The following is an 18,415-nucleotide window of genomic DNA, read 5'->3' on the forward strand; positions in this document are numbered from 1 at the left end:
ATATAGATGATATATATACATATGTATATATACATATACATATGTGTATATAGTATAATCGATTTACTAGTCCGGCAAAGCGCGTATTCCGCAATGATACCACACGACGGTGGTGGTCGGTGCGGCTGTGGGAAGGAGTCGTCGGCAAATAGGACAGTTCGACGAATCATCATCGAGAGATGTCGGCCGCTGCTGCTGTTGGTGATAACGATGATGCTGGTGATGGTGATGGTGATGGTGATGATGATGGCAATGGGGAAAGCTGTCTAGCCTAGAACAGATAGCACGTCCACCGTGATAGCGCGCGACAATGAGCTATATATAGCCGTAGTCGCGAGTATATATACCACCAGCAAGTTCTTTCTTGAGCACGAGTGCGGTGCCGCCAGTGTTTATCAAAATATCCGAAAGCGTGGATCTCTGCCGACGGAGAGACGCTGTAGAGGAAGACCACGCATCGATCCGAATTTTTCGCGAGAGAATCATGGCCAAGGACAATCTCACCGCTATACTTTACGGGATCAACGACTTACGGCTGGTTAGTACGGATTTTTGTACTTTGCTGCCTTTCTGGTGCTCGAATTACTCCGATGATTATGCTGATTGAATCTTGGTCGACTTGATTTCTGACTGCCATTAATTATTAGCAAGGAAAGTCATAGAGTCACCAAAGCGTGTGAACAAGCGATGTTAAATTAATAGTTGGAATGGTGAACATTTGTTAGTTACGTGCGAGCGTTCTCCTAGTCATTGTAATGTGTTAGAAAAATCGACGTTAGTTTCGCACACACTCGACCATATTGCATGAGCTTGTGCTTTGAAACGTTGATTCATGTTCCAATCGATTTGGGCTTGTTTTATCTTTACCTGTAATCGCAAACTGTATTGGTCTCGATCTATCGATCTTTCGTTCGGCATGTTTGGCATGATAGACGTGCGAGAGTTTGCAAAACTCGCGCACTATTTGCGTATACATTTACCGACTGTTAAACGTTTCTATACGATTACACTTATCCGTAAACTTATTTTACATATTATCATGCAACGTCAGCAATACGTTGCATAGAGCTTACATTTTTAAAAACATTTTTAAAACATTTTAGAAACAAAGTATTTATTATTGAAAACGAAGTGTAATTTAAGATAACACGATTTTAACGAGGAAATGATGCAACATCATATAAAATTACGTTCGCAGTATTCTCTAAACAAAAAAAAAGGAAAAAATAGATACTTTCTTTTATTTTATGTTGATTATATTTTTACTTTGTTCTTGCGTAAAGTGTACAAGATATGTGCGTGTAAAATAGCGAATTCAATTCCGGCGTTATCCGAATTTTTTAATGTTTACATTACATGTTGTTATCGTATATCGATTGTGGTGACCCTGACTTCTTAACTTCGCGGCTACGCACATAAAACTAGCCGGCTCGCAGATCGATTGCACCTTGCACGTGCTGTTGATCAACCAACGAATTGACTTTTTAGTTCTCTCATTATTCGAACGTATCCATGTTAAAAAGATTTTCTGTCACCGTGTGCTTTTCCCGATATTGTATAAAATTTCTTGTAAATAAAACTTCTGTGATTTTTCTCTTTCTTTTCCAGGAGAACACGCCTATCGAGGAACCGCGAGACGATGGTGAGGAATGCCCTTTATCAATGTTCACTAACAGTCATTAAAATTATCAGCGATAAGCAATGTGTTATTAGGATATGTTTACTTATACTGGCGATAATATTTTCGTGGTTTTTCTTGGCAATCTTATTTTATTCTACGTACAGATAATTTTATCCTATCTACTGTATGTGTGTGTGTGTGTGTGTGTGTGTGAAAAAATCGCGCAAGTTTTGTACTCGTTTGAGGCGCAAAGGAAAGGCACTTTATTTCGACATTGCATAACATCTTAGTATGGACTAATATACGTTGAGTGCGATTAATGTGCACGATGACGCTCGTCATAGTGATATGGAACGCCATTTCACATATGCCCGTGGCGTGATAAGTCACAGAGATCAATTTCTATCTAAGGCTCCTTGCATTTTTGCATGTCTTCTTGTCCTCTTCTTCTCCACTTCTAACTAACTAACAGCTTCGCAAATTGCCTTGTGATATGAGAAAATATATACGTGAGATTATACAAAGAATAGATAAATAATGAAAAGCCATTTGTGTGTACAGTTACGATAAGGTCGCAGAAAGAAATCCTCCGCCCGAGAATTAAAGTTGAGCTTATCAAGATAGCTGTGTGCATAAAGATTTATATAATTAAGATTCTCATTATTATCATAATGATAAAGATAATGAAGAATGATATGAAATAAAGGACGAACATTATCCTTTTGCAGAGGTACTTTTGGAAATGGCATGTGTAGGCATCTGCGGATCAGACGTCCATTATCTCGTCAACGGGAGAATTGGCGACTTCGTGGTGCGCGAACCCATGATCGTCGGGCATGAGTCCGCCGGTGTCGTCACCAAACTCGGGAAAAATGTCAAGAACTTGAAAGTATGTGTATACCGCTCGTGTTATTTATTTTGGCAGGATCGACACAGAGCTAATAACAATAAACCTTATCTGTGTTATTCTTGTTCGAAGTGTTCTTGATTCCTGATACATTCTCTTGGTTTTTATATAGGTAGGCGATCGCGTCGCCATCGAGCCTGGCGTGTCTTGTCGAATATGCAAGTTTTGCAAAACAGGACGTTACAACCTCTGCAAGGATATGGTGTTTTGCGCGACGCCGCCGGTGCATGGCAGCTTGAGACGTTTTTACAAACATGCGGCTGATTTCTGCTTCAAGTGAGCTTGCCTATTTTGTCCACGCTGATTTATACTTTGAAATTAATAATTAATTTAAACAGAAGCAATTTTTTTTATATTTTATAGCAAACTTAAATTAAATGATTTCTTTTAAGTATAATTAATTAAATGATTTCTTTTAAGTATATCATATATTAAGACAATTGATTTTTATCCTCATACTTTTTGCAACAGATTGCCTGACCACGTGAGCTTAGAAGAAGGAGCGCTCTTAGAACCGTTGTCAGTTGGAGTGCACGCTTGTAAACGAGGATCTGTCGGGATCGGTTCTAAAGTACTAATTCTGGGAGCTGGTCCAATCGGTCTGGTGACATTACTGGTAGCCAAAGCCATGGGTGCGAGCAAAGTGGTTATTACTGGTACGTATAGAAAATCAAGCTTAGTGCAGTAGAAAGAAACTCAATAGAAATATATTCAAGTTTGAGCTTGTTTTCAATTTTTTGTTTTTCATTAGTACCACTATAGTACAAGTTGTAATTAATCGAAATAATATGTGCGGAAAAATAATTTTGTAATAATTCTATCGTGATGCAAAATTAAAATTGTACTTTGACGTTATTTTTTTATAGTGAATTATAACGTCGAAACTAAACACGTTATCGCATAAAATGTCGAGAATATTTTTACATTTTATTATATATTATTATTTTTCAAACTTGTATATGTATGTTTGATATGTTTGGTGCCTATTAATAAGCTATCAGTTCCTTATCTGTCGTGAATTAAAACAAATCGCGTGATGTACAATCGTTAAGAGAAATTCTGCAGTAATTGCACTTTTAACACGTTATTAATGGAATATTTTACACATGATAAGTGTTTATCGAATTACACAATAACAAGCGGAAAACATCGTGATTAATATTAATCGCATCGCGCGTTCCAGATATGGGTGACTGCAATGATGTTGCAATCGATTGCAAGATAAGCAGATGAAGTACAATTAGCATGATAGAGAGACGTTAGCTGTGAAACGAGGTCATGCGTTATCAACAGCGTATAGTTGCAATCTATTTGCTGCATATTGTTACAACTATCGTTGTTGCATTCGTTGTTATTCCTTTTTCCATAGGTTTTGAATATAATCTCGTAAGATCTGCGAACGAGATATAAATAAATACAATTTATGTTTACAGATATTATAGAGAATAGACTGAAAATAGCGAAGAAACTCGGCGCTGACGATACATATCTGGTGCAGAAGGATAAGTCAGAATCGGAAACAATGGCTGATATACACGCGATTTTTGGAGATGAACCTGATAGAACGATAGATGCCTCGGGTGCACAGTCCTCAATACGCTTAGCAATCCTCGTATGTTTTGAAAAAAAGATATACTTCTATAATATCCTGTATAGCAAATCTTACATCTCTTTAATATCCCATTAAGTGTATCTTTATATCTTTATATAAATTTTTCCTTTTAATTTTATAAAATATTTTTTCTCTGTTTATGTTACTATATTTTATTGTAAATTATATTTATATATGTCTATAATTAGGTAACAAAATCTGGTGGAGTCGTAGTGTTAGTGGGTATGGGTGCTCCTGAAGTGCAAGTCCCATTAATTAACGCACTGATCAGGGAAGTTGACATCAGAGGTGTTTTCCGATACGTTAATGAGTAAGAAGACAAGTTTCTTGTTAAATTATTATATATATACAAATGAGTAATATACTATTTTTCCACATATGTGAGAACATAATATGAATTTAAGTTATTTTCTCGTTTGGACTATAAATACTGATTGGACTATAATGAATTTGATAAAAGAAAATAATGGATTACATATACACTAAATAGGGAAAAATTATCAAATTTAACATATAGTAACAATATGATTTCGTTTTGATTTACAGCTACGGCGATGCGCTGGACCTCCTCGCATCTGGCAAAGTAAACGTGAAGCCTTTGATCACCCATAACTATAAGATAGAAGACACTATGAAAGCATTCGAAACTAGCAGAACTGGAGCAGGTGGAGCTATTAAAGTCATGATTCATTGTAGATAAATTCAGCCGGAGTGAAACTGTCATATGAGAGATTTTTAAATCTCGACATGTTGAACTGAAGTATGTTAAATTGACTATCATGTTAAAACTTATAAATGATAAACGACCGATTCAAATTTATAAATGGTCTATTTTAATCTACGAGGTGCAAAAAAATGGCAAACGATTACATTTGCACGAAATAAATTATGCTAATAGTTCATGAAATTCATATTTTTACGATTTGTTATTTTGATGAGTTATCAAATTACGTATAGATAGATACAATTATCATATTGTCAATATGTAGACCCGTATTATTTCGCATAATAATGTGCTTTAAAATTCAAATTTATACGTCTTTTACTCGAATATCAATCTGAATTTAATGTCTAGTATTTGAGTATTTTAATGAAATTTAAAACATCAACATTTAATTTTTTTAATACTGTTGCGATAAAAATCGCGTAAATATATAATGCGTTATTGTAAATATGTATCAATCTCAATCAAGTTCAATAGTTTAAGAAAATCTGCATGTACATAAAATGAATAGTAAATTTAAGCAACGACTATCTTTTGAGTTTGTTGACGTTTTCCCAGGATACAAATATTATCATAAGATACATAAAAATAAACTGATAATTTTTTAAAAACAGAACTTTATTTTTATACCATTTCATCTTAAAAGTTAATTTGTCTCTTGTCTTATATTAATTTGCAACAAGTAGAATATAAAGATATATTTAGAGATCTAAAGGAGGATAATTTAAGTGTGCGAATAAATGTATCATTTAAAAAGTATGCGTATACATATAAGTATGTGTCCTAAATTTTGAGAAATATCATTTTTTTTCCTATGCTTTTTAATTAACGCGCTTCTTGTATGGCCAATCACATGCATTTGTCTCGTAAGAAAGCAGACGCGTCATTGTGATTGGTCGTTTCACTGTTTAGAGTATGTAGAATCCGAAATTGTAACGGTTGCGCTATCTAACGTTATCTGATGAATTTTGCGTACAATTTGTCATTCAAAGTGCCCAAAATAATAAGATTCATGCGTTTGTAGTTATAAAACAATGCCGAGTAATCGTTGTAAATGAATATTTCGCGTATCGTTCTGTCAGGAAGACCGGAACATGATGTACGTACGTAGCACATCCATTACACATTTCAGGTTAGTATTTAATCGCGGATTTTTACGTTTCCGATTTGCCGTTAACGAGTTTTGCGCATGCATTATTATGAAAAATAAGTTCCCGACGATTCGTCGTAGCGAAATATGGTTGAATAATCGCTTAGAATAATATCATGAAATATCTCGTTGAGAGTACCGAGTGAAGTTGGCATACATTGATATTTCGAGAATCGCAACCGATACAACCGTCTCGTCGATACGCAATTATAGAACAGTTGCAACGTATCAGTTAAGATTTACATCTCTATATTTCTAGTAATTTTGGCTCGTTAATTTTAGCATTTTAGCGCCGAGCATGCCGCAAATACCTTGCGTTGATGGCGGTAAAGTATCGGTAAGTGATCGCTGAAATAAATCACTCATTAAACATCTCGCGAAATAAAGCGTTGAAAGTGTCGAATAGTTACACACGTCCGCTGCTTAAATTATTGAGCTTTGCTCTTTTAAACCGTTGAAGGAGATACTCGCGCAGAATATCGTCGAGAACGTCGAAAGTAAATTTTATGTATTTATGTAATGAGATCAAGTCGACGGTTGATTGGAACACGACGCGGCATTTGCCAATAATGGCAGTTCGAAGTTTAAACTGTAATGTTTTAGTTTTTTCAACTCATTGATCAGAAAATCAGGAAGTTTTTGATTTATAATTATATAGATGTTTTTTTTACACATGTATACGTACATAAAATTTCTATCATTAATTAATAAATCCACTATATATATATATATGTGTGTATGGAGGTTATACTATTATATTTGAATAATAATCACGTGATTCGGCAAAAAAAGCTTGTAGCTATAAGAGAAGAATACACATATATTGTAGCGTTCTTGCTCCGAGATTGTTATTCGATACACTTCGTGCGAGACGTTATCGTATTTGTCAATAATTTCTATAAAAGATATTTATCCTAATGGCCATATGGCAACCTTTTTTCGGTGTTTTGCTTTATATTCTGTGGAAAAAGGTTAAGTATTCACATTTTATTATGTAATCTAAGTGTGTGTGATAAGTTTTAATCGTCGAATATTCACATATTTTACACACTAATTGATAATTAATATGAATATATATATATATATATATAAAACTTTTAGATCTGTTTCTTTTTAGATGCACCATGTTGCGTTTTCTGCAAATACATCGATTTTTTTGAATTTTATATTTCTTGTACTTTTGTTTATAGTTATCTTAAGCTTTCCTCTACTGGATTTCAAGTACATATCTGTCTCATCTTAAACGCAAACATAAGTGTAATATAATACATAACATAATACAGCTATAAAAAGTCACCTAATATAAAATAAATATACGTTTAAATTGGAGGGGAAAGAAGAGATCTATTAAGAGTGCAGAAAGTGCAGCTAAAAAGAACAGATTTCAGATTATTTGATAGAGGTTATGTTTTGTACGATCTTCAAACAATGCTTTTTTAAATATGTTTAATAGTTGTTTGCCAAGAACAAGAGACATTTACCAAAGACGGCGAGAACCTTAGATGAACTTGGCTATATATTTAAGAGTACGTTTAATGTTATAATTTATGTACGAAATAAGGACGATGTATCGAGAATTTTATTGTATCCAATATTGTAAACAATATTAACTTTGTTGTCATATAGAATTTTATCATCACAATTTGGTTTTTTTTTAAAGTTATTTTGTTTCGTTTTTATATCTTCTGTTTATCGATCTTTGTAACTGCTGGAACAATATGAAAATATATATATCTTCTTTATATTTTCAGAAGTATAAATTTAATATTTATTTGATTTATATATATTATAAATCAATTAAATTTTCTGATAATAAATGATGAATATTGAAAATTATTACAGATGGAAAGTTGAAACATGTTGGAATATTTAAAGATGTCATGTTCAACACAGAGAAGGAAAATATAATTAATGATCTTGCGAAGGAGTTGCGATATGAAGTATATAATGTATGTAAATTGTTTACAGATATATTCCATTTAGTTGAAGATTATTGTAACTCAGTATTCTGTTACAGGCTCTTGATGAATATGTATACAAGTTACTTGAAAAAGAAGGTTTGAAGAAACTTCCAGTGCCAAAAAAGTCTTCTGATTTAACATTAGAAAAATCATTTATATATGCAAGCACAGATAGTTTTACAAATGATAAGCTGATAATAATAGTCAATGGCTGTGGAGCTGTGGTTGGTCAATGGTCTAGGCAAACAATAATTAATTATGGTCTTGATTATGGGACTCAGATCTCATATGTTGATAAAGCAAAGAAATTAGGTTATGGCATCTTACTGCTCAATATTAATGACAACTTAAGAATTATAGACGGAAAACTAGAATTAATCCAGGTGATTTGTATGATAATTACAATACTTGTAACTCATTGCAAGGACTATATTTTTTTTTATTATTCAAATATTCTATTTTTATACAGGGTAGTATTGATGGTTATCAACATTTCAAGACAGTGTGGAAAAACTACATTCAAGATTGTCAAGCTAAGAATATTGCTATTATCGCTCATAATTTTGGAGGGGACTGTGTAATACGAAATGTATGTAAATTTTTATTTTAACCTAAGCTTACATACAAAGTAGCATTTTTATTGTAATTTTTGACAATCTATGTTGTTCTAGGGGATGATATTAGAGGAACACTTTAAGAAAAGAGTTTTTGCAGTGGCTTTAATAGATTCCCCTCTTAATGTATGTTGTGAAAGTTCAATATTAAAAACCGTAAGTATGCTATAAACAAAATCTTAATCTTAAATCTATCGATAATGGAAAAACAAAATATTTTTCATATATACACATGAAATTTATATTTATATATATATATATATATATATATCTGTAATTAAAGTGCTGAAAAATTTAAAAATCCTATCATAAAATTATAAGAACATATTGGTAATTAAAGGAAAGTCTGATGTCAGGAAATATATGATCTTATATAGTTTTTGTTAGATATTCTTATAAAATATATAACACTTATATTTTGCTATGCCATTTAACATATAGTTATATTTATACAATTATACAGACTATACAAATTATTATTACTTTACATGAAAAATATTTTGTTATTTTTAGGATTAATGATCTGTGCACAATTTCTGTGCAATTTCTGTGCTTGCATGCATTTTATATGTTATTGTTAAGTTGTTTTCTTCCTTCCTTAAATGAAGTTTCATTACATGATATATAAAAAAACTTTAAAAACTGAAATATCTATAACTAAGATATCAAAAATTACATGTATATAACACATGATGCATACATGAACATTTATATATTGCTTGAGAATTCATTTTAAGATTATATTTTATAGAAAACTAACGGGGGTGAATAAGTTAATTTATTTTTATTATTACGTATATATTATTATTACGTATATAAAGACATACGTATATAAAGACTGAACACTTCTTTTATTAGAATAATAAAAATACATTGCTGTGGTACAAAGTAAAATGTTATATGAAGTTGTTCATATAATATTTTCTCGAAACGTTACTGTCAAAAGTTTCATTAATACAAGTCTACTTCAAAAAGAGATATTCCTTGCGATTAGAGTTAATTAAAATTTTCAGTCTATGTTAAAAAGCATAATGCATTTTATAGCATACATGAAATTTTTACGTACTGTCCGAATTCGATATCTTGCCCGATAATGGAAGTGTGGAATATTTTATTATCGAGGGTATTTATAAATGTGCATTCTCTCTCTGATATCTCTCGGGTCCATTGAGTATATACATATATAAGTGTATAAAAAATAAATACTATATTTAATCGGTGTTCTTCGCGATAAAATACTTTGGCTCACTATCAGTCGGCTTTCATATCGATATCCACACCGAGATCGTTGGCCATACAAAAGCGCGCCAAGTGGCTTCGCGTACTCGCGCCGAGCAGAGTGAGCTCAGGATGACGGGAATCGTTTTAACCATCTGCAGTATTGTCCATTAACAATAGCGCTGCGTGACTTCTTCTATTAGCCTTCTACGTTACCGAGTGCGTACTTCAGATACAAGTCCCATCCGTTGTCGGTCATACCCGTGTTAATTGTCAAGACCTACATTCGCCTTTGCGGCCTTAAAGCCGCTTTAATCAACAACAAATTGATTGACTTTGAACAAATTAATGATATAATGAGACCAGAATGCATGCAGAGAAATACATATTGCATTCAAATCAATATTATTTCTTTCAAGTATTTCATAGGATATTATATCTGTAAATTTATCGTTCATTAAACGCAAAGTTCAACACTTTACAAACGTAAATTTATTAAATTTGAAATATAGTCAAGATAAATTCTGAGTTTCAATAAGTTTAGTATTTCAATCAAGAACACTAGATTGAAACAGAAATTCTATTTGCTTCCTCTATACAATACAAGTTTTATAATATTTAAGAGAAGAGAACAAAAATTCTTTTTTCTCTTCTTTAATACAAGTTGATGAATTTGAAATTTGTAACGATCTTTAAGAAACTAATATCGAGAAAATATTTTTTGTTCACACGGAATAACTATTACTTGTAAAAAGAAAATAAATTGAGTAGTTGCTTTTCGGTAGAATGATTCTCTTTTCTGTGCGGCAACGAAAGAAAATCATTGATCTTAATCTTTCCATTGAGCAAAATACGGGTCGAATTTTTTAACTCGTGGAAATCTGCGAATTGCAGCGAAAGTTGTACTGCTTTGTATTCCGGATAATCGCGTGATTTTACGCACGAAGTTTCGCTACGAGCTTCATTGCTCGTACGAAGTTTGACCTGTGCATCATTGTAATAAGAAGGGCTCGACGAGATGCCGCGCATGAGAGAGCGCGTGCCCATTTACAGAAGCGGTTAGCTGTGAGCCCTTAGCTTCGATAATGGAACAGCGCGACTCCTTTTATTAGCTCCCCGCGTTACCGAGTGGTACTCGACGATATTTGTCCATCCGGTGGGTGAGCGTCAACATATAACTTCCATGCGTTCCATTTGCACGCTCCGCGCCCATCGCCGGGAAACGGCAAAGAGGAAGTTATCGAACAGACTTGGCTCTTTCTCGGCTCTCCTACCCCCTTTTCTCTCTCTCTCTCTCTCTCTCTCTCATGATTCCATTCGCATAGACCAGACAAGAGTGGTCAGCTGTATTAGTTTGGCGGTTATATCGTCATAGAAATTCGTCTTGGCTGCAGATCGCTTTACGAAACAGACGGCCGTACCTCGAAGACGAAGTTCACATTGTTCGCGGACACGGAATCGCGAAAGGTCTCTCTCGCCGAGTCGTCGTCGAGGGGTTACAGTCGCGCATCGCAAAATCGTCGTTCTGATGTGGCCGCGACAATTCCGGGCATATTCGGATAGAGCGGGGCCGCGCCGGTGTGCGTGCGCTCGCGTCGGGTGTTACATTATCGGAGACGCCGGATAATTAATTAGAGTGCCGGTGCAAACAGCAGGTTCGGCAGGAGAGTAGTAGTAAGAGGAGGATGAGGACGAGGACGAGGACGACGATAGACCCACCCACAGCCATCCCTCGTCCGGAACTCCGGCGTACCTTGGACACCCGCGCTCGCCATGGCGCAAATATAATTGACGGCATTTCCCACGAGAGCACGATGCCGCCGGTTGTGCATACGAACGTTGGCGCGCGGGCCACGTCGACGGACGGACGCTGTGTTTCTCCTTGTTGGAAGCGCAGCTTTCGAGTTTGCCCGCGCATATTTGCACGGCACGGCACGGCATGGCGCGGCGCGGCGCGGCGCGGCGCGGCGCGACGCGGGATAGACAGACACGGACGGCGATATGTACGTTTAATCGCTTCGATAACCGATCGTCCGTGTTTGCCCGTCGCTGTTCGCTTTCGAGTCTGTCCAATTGGATTGACTTGCGAGTGGATTCCGCTGTTCGTTACCGATTAGTAAGGAGCTTCCTTGTAAACATCATTGCCGACACGCGAACGACAGCGTCGCGTCCGATACCGTCATGTGCTTTTTTTATTTCACTCTTTCTCCTGCTTATTTCCGATTGACGCAGGAATTACTGACACGGGGGGAGGAGGTAAATGGAAATTTCCTGACGCTACAACGCGAAATCTATCTTCTCTTTTGTGCATCCGGTGTCTCAGTGCGATGCACTGTTTCCGGACACTCTATGCAAAAGCCGATCGATATGGCTCTCCTTCGCGTGGAAGTTAAAAGTCACGTAGTTTTACCTTGCGGTTTCCTACCACGCGCACGTGCGCCTCACGACATTTTAAGGAGGGCTGCGCTTTGGCAGTGGCGGAAACGGCGTGTTCTCCTATCGGTCTTGCGGTCTGGCAGCTGCGAGTCGCTCGGACACCAAGAGATCCCTGTCAGAAACCTTAAAACCGAAAGAAAATACCCAGAGTTCGTCGTTACCTAATATCCTGCTTGTAAATATATCCTCGCATGATCATGTGTGTCACGCTTGAAATGTATCTACCGTAATAATAACACGACGCAGGGAGGAGTATGTGTCTGGATGAAATTATGTGCACTTGTGCTTGAAAATAATCATTTCTACAATTCTACATTTCTACATTACAATTGGCACTTTTTTTTAGTGTGTCTGAAATTTTCGCGGTATGGAGAAATGCTAATTGCTGTTATTATTATTTTCTTACTTATTCATATTGGTGTTTGTATTTCAAATTGCGAGATCTGACATCTTAATATGCATATATATATATATATATGTTGTGTACATATATATGTACATACATATCCACATTGTGGAGAAAATAGATTCTTCACACACAAAGAGACATCATTCTCTTTTTAAGAAATTGTATGGAAAGAAAGTCTCTTTTATTAAAGATGAAGTCCATTGTTATGTTAAAGTCTTTATCACTTTATGTTTAAGAGATGACGAAGAAAAAATACAATACTTCTTTAGATTCTTATATCTCTTATTGACTTTACGACCTTCGATAACGTGTGATCTCGGGATTTGGAATATCTGTGTACATGCATATATTTTGTTGTTTTAACGAACATTTGGTATTTTCAGTTTGTTCTTTCTTTCGTTCTTGTGATAGTATGCTGTGTGTACTTTGTTGGTATTTTAGCAGAGTTACATATATATATATATATATATATATATATATATGTATAAGCGTGAAATTTGTGATATAGATACGAACATTATTTAACGAAAGAATCTTTATAATTTCTATCTTTAGATCTGCAAATTTTGGACATTCAAGAACATAAAAATAGATAACGGAAACGTTGAATACATAATAAGTGGTATAATTCTTAATCCTTATTCTTTTTTTTAGCAATAAGCTGTATAGAACGAGGCATCCTTTCCGGAGAATTTTATATAACGAATCTTTCTTTCTTACAGATGATAATGATCGTCGAAAGTTGCCGTTTCTTTGTATGAAACCAATATTCAATTATATACAAAGAAAATATTTTCGTGTTAAAGATATCTCCAGAAAGTCTGTAATGATGGTCTATTCTGATAATGAAACTTCTAGTCATGTTAAAATAAAATAGTTATTTAATTTTGACTTAACGATATTTATAAACGTGGTACTGAACGACAATGTCAAGCTAGTATACTTAAAAACACGAGTTTTTCTTATAACGACAAATCTTAAAATTCTGACGCTTAATGTAATATATTATTTTTGATTATTATTTATTTTAATCCTTATTCATTCGTCATTATTAATCGTTATTAATAATATTTTTTTATTAATAACGCTTAATCATACATTCAATAAATTTTCAAGAATATATATATAAAATGAAGCTTATCTTTTGTCAGATATAGTGTCACATATTTTTCTTGCACGATCTAATATTTTTATATGCAATAATCGTTAAATACAAGATTGAATAACTGTTTTGAATAGCGCTATCGACTTTCGGTTTCGATGCCTATTCTATAATATTCGCTAATTCAATCTGTGTTTCGTGAGAGCGACTTGTTTCCAGAGACAAGAAACAGACCAATGCGCGGCGCTCCTAATTGTGTTAGAGTAATTGCGTTATACGCGTTTCAGGCAATAACATCTTACCGAATAATAATATTGTACAGATGTTATTATACGTGAAACAATTACTAAATCGTAATGAGCGGCGTATTTGCAAAGGTCCATTATAATTGAACTGAAGCTCGCACGCTTCAGATTTAATTACGTAGCTTGAGTATTGCCATACGAAGGATAATGATTATTATATATATGCTAATAAATTTTATATTTGAGATTACAATTGCAATAGTTGTATAATGACGTAAATTTACTATAGAATACGAAATAAAAGCTGTTTTCCATCAGAAGCTTCCCAAGATCCATTGAATACATTATGGACGTATATATTTCGTATTCAGCTTTTCCTGCTTATCCTAATGATATCTGTTACAATATCATGTTAATTGTTTATATATAAACATATTGATATCTATGCCATGTAAATAGAAGCGTGTGATGTGATATTTCCACGAGAAGCAGAATTCTCACTATATAATATTAAACGATGCAAATGGCGTTAAACTTTCAGAGCTTGCGCACATCTATGTGCGCCAGGTTTCAACTTTGAACTGAAAAAGAAAAAGACTCCGCGATGAGATGAAATCCGCGTCACAATTACGATCGTACGATCGATTATCACGAGATGACGACGAGATTGTAACGAGATTATCGTCACGCCTCGTTTCGTTCGTGCGTAATTCTTTTCGCCTCGTCACGGATCGCGGGGACAATAAAAAAAGTAGAACAGTCGCTCTAATCTGCTGTATTTATATCGCACTAAATTTGGATTACCGCATCTGCGCGCTGCGCGACATTTTCACCCTCGTGTTCAGCGGGGGTTGACCGCTCGTCTAATAATACCGCGACGCGATAAAAAAGCCCCCAGTGGAAGTTAATTGCCGCGGTTTGCCGGTTGTCCTCCTCCTCCTCCGCCTTCGTCTCCTCATCCTCCTAATGAATGGCATTATGACTTTACGCTCGTTTTAGTCCATCCTTCTTTCCTACCTTCTCCCGTCTTGGATGCGCGTCGTGCAGGCAAGGATATATCACTTGATCCTCGCGCGTAGGCCATTAAAGGGGTAGTCGGAAACAAGAGGGACATCTAACGAACAGTCGTCCTAGTCTTTTTTTGCTTTTTAATTGATTCTCTGGATGCAACGTAAGTTGCGAATGGAGAGTCGAGTATTGAAAATCCTCAGTTCGAAAAGTAAAGAACAAAGCGGCAGTTTAGGGAATAGAAAGTGTGAACGTTAAAGGTTTCCATAGAAAATATAGGGTGGGGTATTTAGTTTTGTATTTAAGATTCATGAGATTTAAGTCTCACACTTGCCAAGCGAGCCAGTGAACTGGCTTTCGCAACGTTTGAAGATGCTTAAGTATAAGATCAAATTATGAGTACCGATCATACGAACATGTACGTTGCATAAAAAATCGATATCCGATCGCGTTTCAACCCTTGCGCGGAGAGAAAAGCATCGTCGCCGCCCGCGATATCCTCGAGGCCGAATGCAAAGACTGCGTTTCGCCCCCTTGAAACACCCGCGATTAATCTCACCGTTATCAGATGCACCGAGCAGAACCGCGCTCCTCTCCCCCGTTGGAGCGGATTTTTGCGCGCGGCGTGTCGGAACGCGCGATGAGGCAGCGCGACCCCAACGTCGAATCCGGCGAGGGTGGCGGCGGTTACTACCTCGCGAGTTCGCGTGGGAGGTCACGTTGGATTGGGGGTAGGTGAGGCGACCCACGACCTTCAGCCAATCGCGATTCTTGCTTGGCACTGGCCTGCCAATGGGGATCTGCCTGGCGTAACCCCACGGCGTGACCTTATGCGCGATTCTCTTCTTGCACTTTGCGCCGCGAGATCTACCCTTCCTCTCCTCCTCCTCCTCCTCCTCCTCCTCACCCTGCCACGTTCGTCGGCGAAATCACTCGCGTCGGCCGAAACCCACCATCGTTCCATCCGTTCGTCGACGGCCACCGCTCGGCTCGTTTCGGTCAAACAGTCGGAGATATAGCAGCAGTCGAGTCTCGGGTGAAGGGAATCGCGCAAATAGAGTATCATTGCACGCAATCGATAACGCTGTTTATTATATGCTATCGTGTTTCATCGATTGCCGCGCGCCGCTCGCCGCGCTGATCGCGTATGATTGATAGCGCTAATTATAGTACTATTATGTACGTAGAGCTGAAGCGATTAGAGACTTGAGACTGCAGCATTGCTCTGCGCGCGATTACCTCTGCTCTGCAATAACGCGAGTGCAAGCAGCGCTTGCTCCTCGAAATGCTGGTATTTTCTTTCTTCGGGGCTGAATTTGTCGCAGGCGAACGTCATGGAATAAAATTCCGCTCGACTTTACTCCGCAATAACAAGGGAGAGCTACCGTAGGTGAACGTTGGCAGGCTGTAATAATGCTAACGCGGAGATGAAAGGACCGATTATACGAGACTCGCGATTATTTACGTATTAACGAGCGCGTATTTATTTACACACATCAAAGGGTGTCTCGCCATACCATCCCATTATCTCATCTCTGTCAAGGTAGAAGCATCGTTAATTTCGTCCGTTAGGGACCGTTGGTTGAAGAAGCTTGGATTGCATCGCAACAGAGGTAACTTTGCGTCACGATGAGTAAAGGTTGCAGCTTAACGTAATACTCCAAGAGGTAACCAACCCATCATGCACGAACACACCCACATACACGCAGCGCCAGTCTCGACATTCACGAGATGCGTGTCGATCGATTTTGCACGCGATGGCGCATAGTTTGGGAATCTTTCTTTTCCCCTGTATTACTCGAGTATATACCCAATCCCTCCCTAGTGCAATCCGAGCTGGTCTTAAGATAATCAGACCTGCTCTTCTTAGCTGAACTCTTCATTGGAACTCTTCATTTTGTCCACCCCTTCAACGCTCAGGTCATATAACATATACTTGTCTCATCCTAACACACGAACAGACGAAAAGCCTGTTTCAGCTGAAAAGAGTAGACTCGAGATAGATTCGAGCCACTTCCTGCCACTGAGTGCCACTGTGAGACGTGGATGCGTCTCGGAGCTCACGGCGATCGATCCGAGTCTCCTTGTCGCGCGGCGTTACCTTGGTTCGTCCTGTTGTCCGATCGACGGTTTCACAGTCGACAGTTCTCTAGCTAGTAGTTCGCCGCTGTGCACCTAATCGCAGCCAAGGCTCTTTCGGTCGCGACGCATGTGTACTGTCGAGGGCGCGTGCTCGTGAACACGCGCGCGACCCTGGCGCATCAGCGGCCGTCAGGATGGGCCGATAGCGACGGTTATCGAGCGCGGGTGGCAAGGTAATTACTTCCTCGGGGTTGGAGACGTGCGCGCGCGCCCCACGGGGGTGGGGTCAGAGGTCACACAGTCGGCTCCAACCGCCTCCGGACAGCCAATCAACGCTCTACGCTTCCTGTCTTCGGGGCGATACGTGCATGTGGGGGGCATGAACGCGTGCGCGCGTGTGGACGGCGACGTGTGCCGTCGTTGCGATTGCAGCCGGGGGGGGGAGGGGGCCTGGGCTACTCCAGGTGCGGTAATCGCGACGACATTAGCTAATACCGCCGACCTGGAGGACCTGGACTTCCCGACAGTACGTTACCGAGACGAGAACTGGCGGTCCCAGCACGACTGCCATTAATATCTCCAGAGAGCCGGCTAGATACTACGTGAGCGCTTATCGCGACGAGGAGACGCAGCTTATCACGTCGCACCTTGCTTATCCAAGGTGTCAGCCGCGTCCAGCCGTTTGTCAACCGCGGAGTCTTCGACGAGGACTCGATGCTCAGCCCTCCGCGGGGGTAACTCTGACGTGACATCGTAGTTCGCGATCTTTCAGCTCGCCTAGTTTCTTGGCGGCTGCGTTACCTTGCGGGCCGGGTTCTCTCGTCTGCTCGCTATATCTTAGCGTAGATTATTCCAAGAGGAAGGTTCCGTCGGTAGTCGAGGGTTGAGGGGTGAATAAGTGCGGTTGATCTCCCTCTTCATGTTTTTCTTCGCGATGAGGTCGCTCCCGAAGAGAGCGGACGTTTCGTTTCTTTCAGACAAGACGCGAGTCCACTTCGTTGTTTATCGTCGCGCTGCTTCGACCGATATCTCTTTTTTCCGTACTGCGTTAAATGCAGAATCGAAACTTCGAGTCGGCTTCTCACACGTACCGTACTCCATTCTTCTCGCTGTCTTCTCTGCGATCGGAGAGATCGATCGTCGATACGCCTAATTAAAAATTTCCGGCGTCGGGGCGATCAAGGTACAAAATATAACTCACGTTAATCGGGACCGAGAGCGATCTCCGTTCGCCTCGCCCCCTCCCTACCCTTAACTTCGTTCTCGCATCTTCTCCTTTCCTCTCCTTCTCGTTCATCGCACCCGGCTCACTCCGTCTTTCCCGTA

At 38.2% G+C, this 18,415-nt stretch overlaps 2 protein-coding genes across 6 annotated transcripts; both read left to right on the top strand.

Moving 5' to 3' along the window:
- The first annotated feature begins 231 nt into the window (after positions 1-231).
- Positions 232-5,051, top strand: LOC105184238 (sorbitol dehydrogenase). Its single transcript, XM_011142906.3, has 8 exons — positions 232-538; positions 1,609-1,642; positions 2,350-2,510; positions 2,641-2,804; positions 3,000-3,184; positions 3,962-4,140; positions 4,329-4,450; positions 4,687-5,051. The coding sequence occupies exons 1-8, from the start codon at positions 485-487 to the stop codon at positions 4,838-4,840; spliced, it is 1,053 nt and encodes a 350-aa protein (XP_011141208.1). The 5' UTR covers positions 232-484; the 3' UTR covers positions 4,841-5,051.
- Positions 5,052-5,551: 500 nt separating this feature from the next.
- On the top strand, positions 5,552-13,676 carry LOC105184237 (UPF0528 protein CG10038). Of its 5 annotated transcripts, none has more exons than XM_011142901.3 (9): positions 5,552-5,996; positions 6,297-6,351; positions 7,468-7,540; positions 7,857-7,963; positions 8,032-8,358; positions 8,445-8,564; positions 8,647-8,745; positions 13,208-13,274; positions 13,375-13,676. In XM_011142901.3, exons 1-9 carry the CDS (start codon positions 5,959-5,961, stop codon positions 13,527-13,529), a joined length of 1,041 nt encoding a protein of 346 aa, XP_011141203.1. In that variant the 5' UTR covers positions 5,552-5,958; the 3' UTR covers positions 13,530-13,676. The 5 variants fall into 5 exon arrangements, with proteins under 5 accessions (XP_011141203.1, XP_011141204.1, XP_011141207.1 ...); XM_011142902.3 differs by having other exon boundaries at positions 5,553-5,963; XM_011142905.3 differs by lacking the exon at positions 6,297-6,351 and having other exon boundaries at positions 5,567-5,996; positions 13,375-13,673.
- Positions 13,677-18,415: the final 4,739 nt, after the last annotated feature.

This window comes from Harpegnathos saltator, unplaced genomic scaffold, assembly GCF_003227715.2.
Source record: "Harpegnathos saltator strain DR-91 unplaced genomic scaffold, Hsal_v8.6 scaffold425, whole genome shotgun sequence".
NCBI lineage: Eukaryota > Metazoa > Arthropoda > Insecta > Hymenoptera > Formicidae > Harpegnathos > Harpegnathos saltator.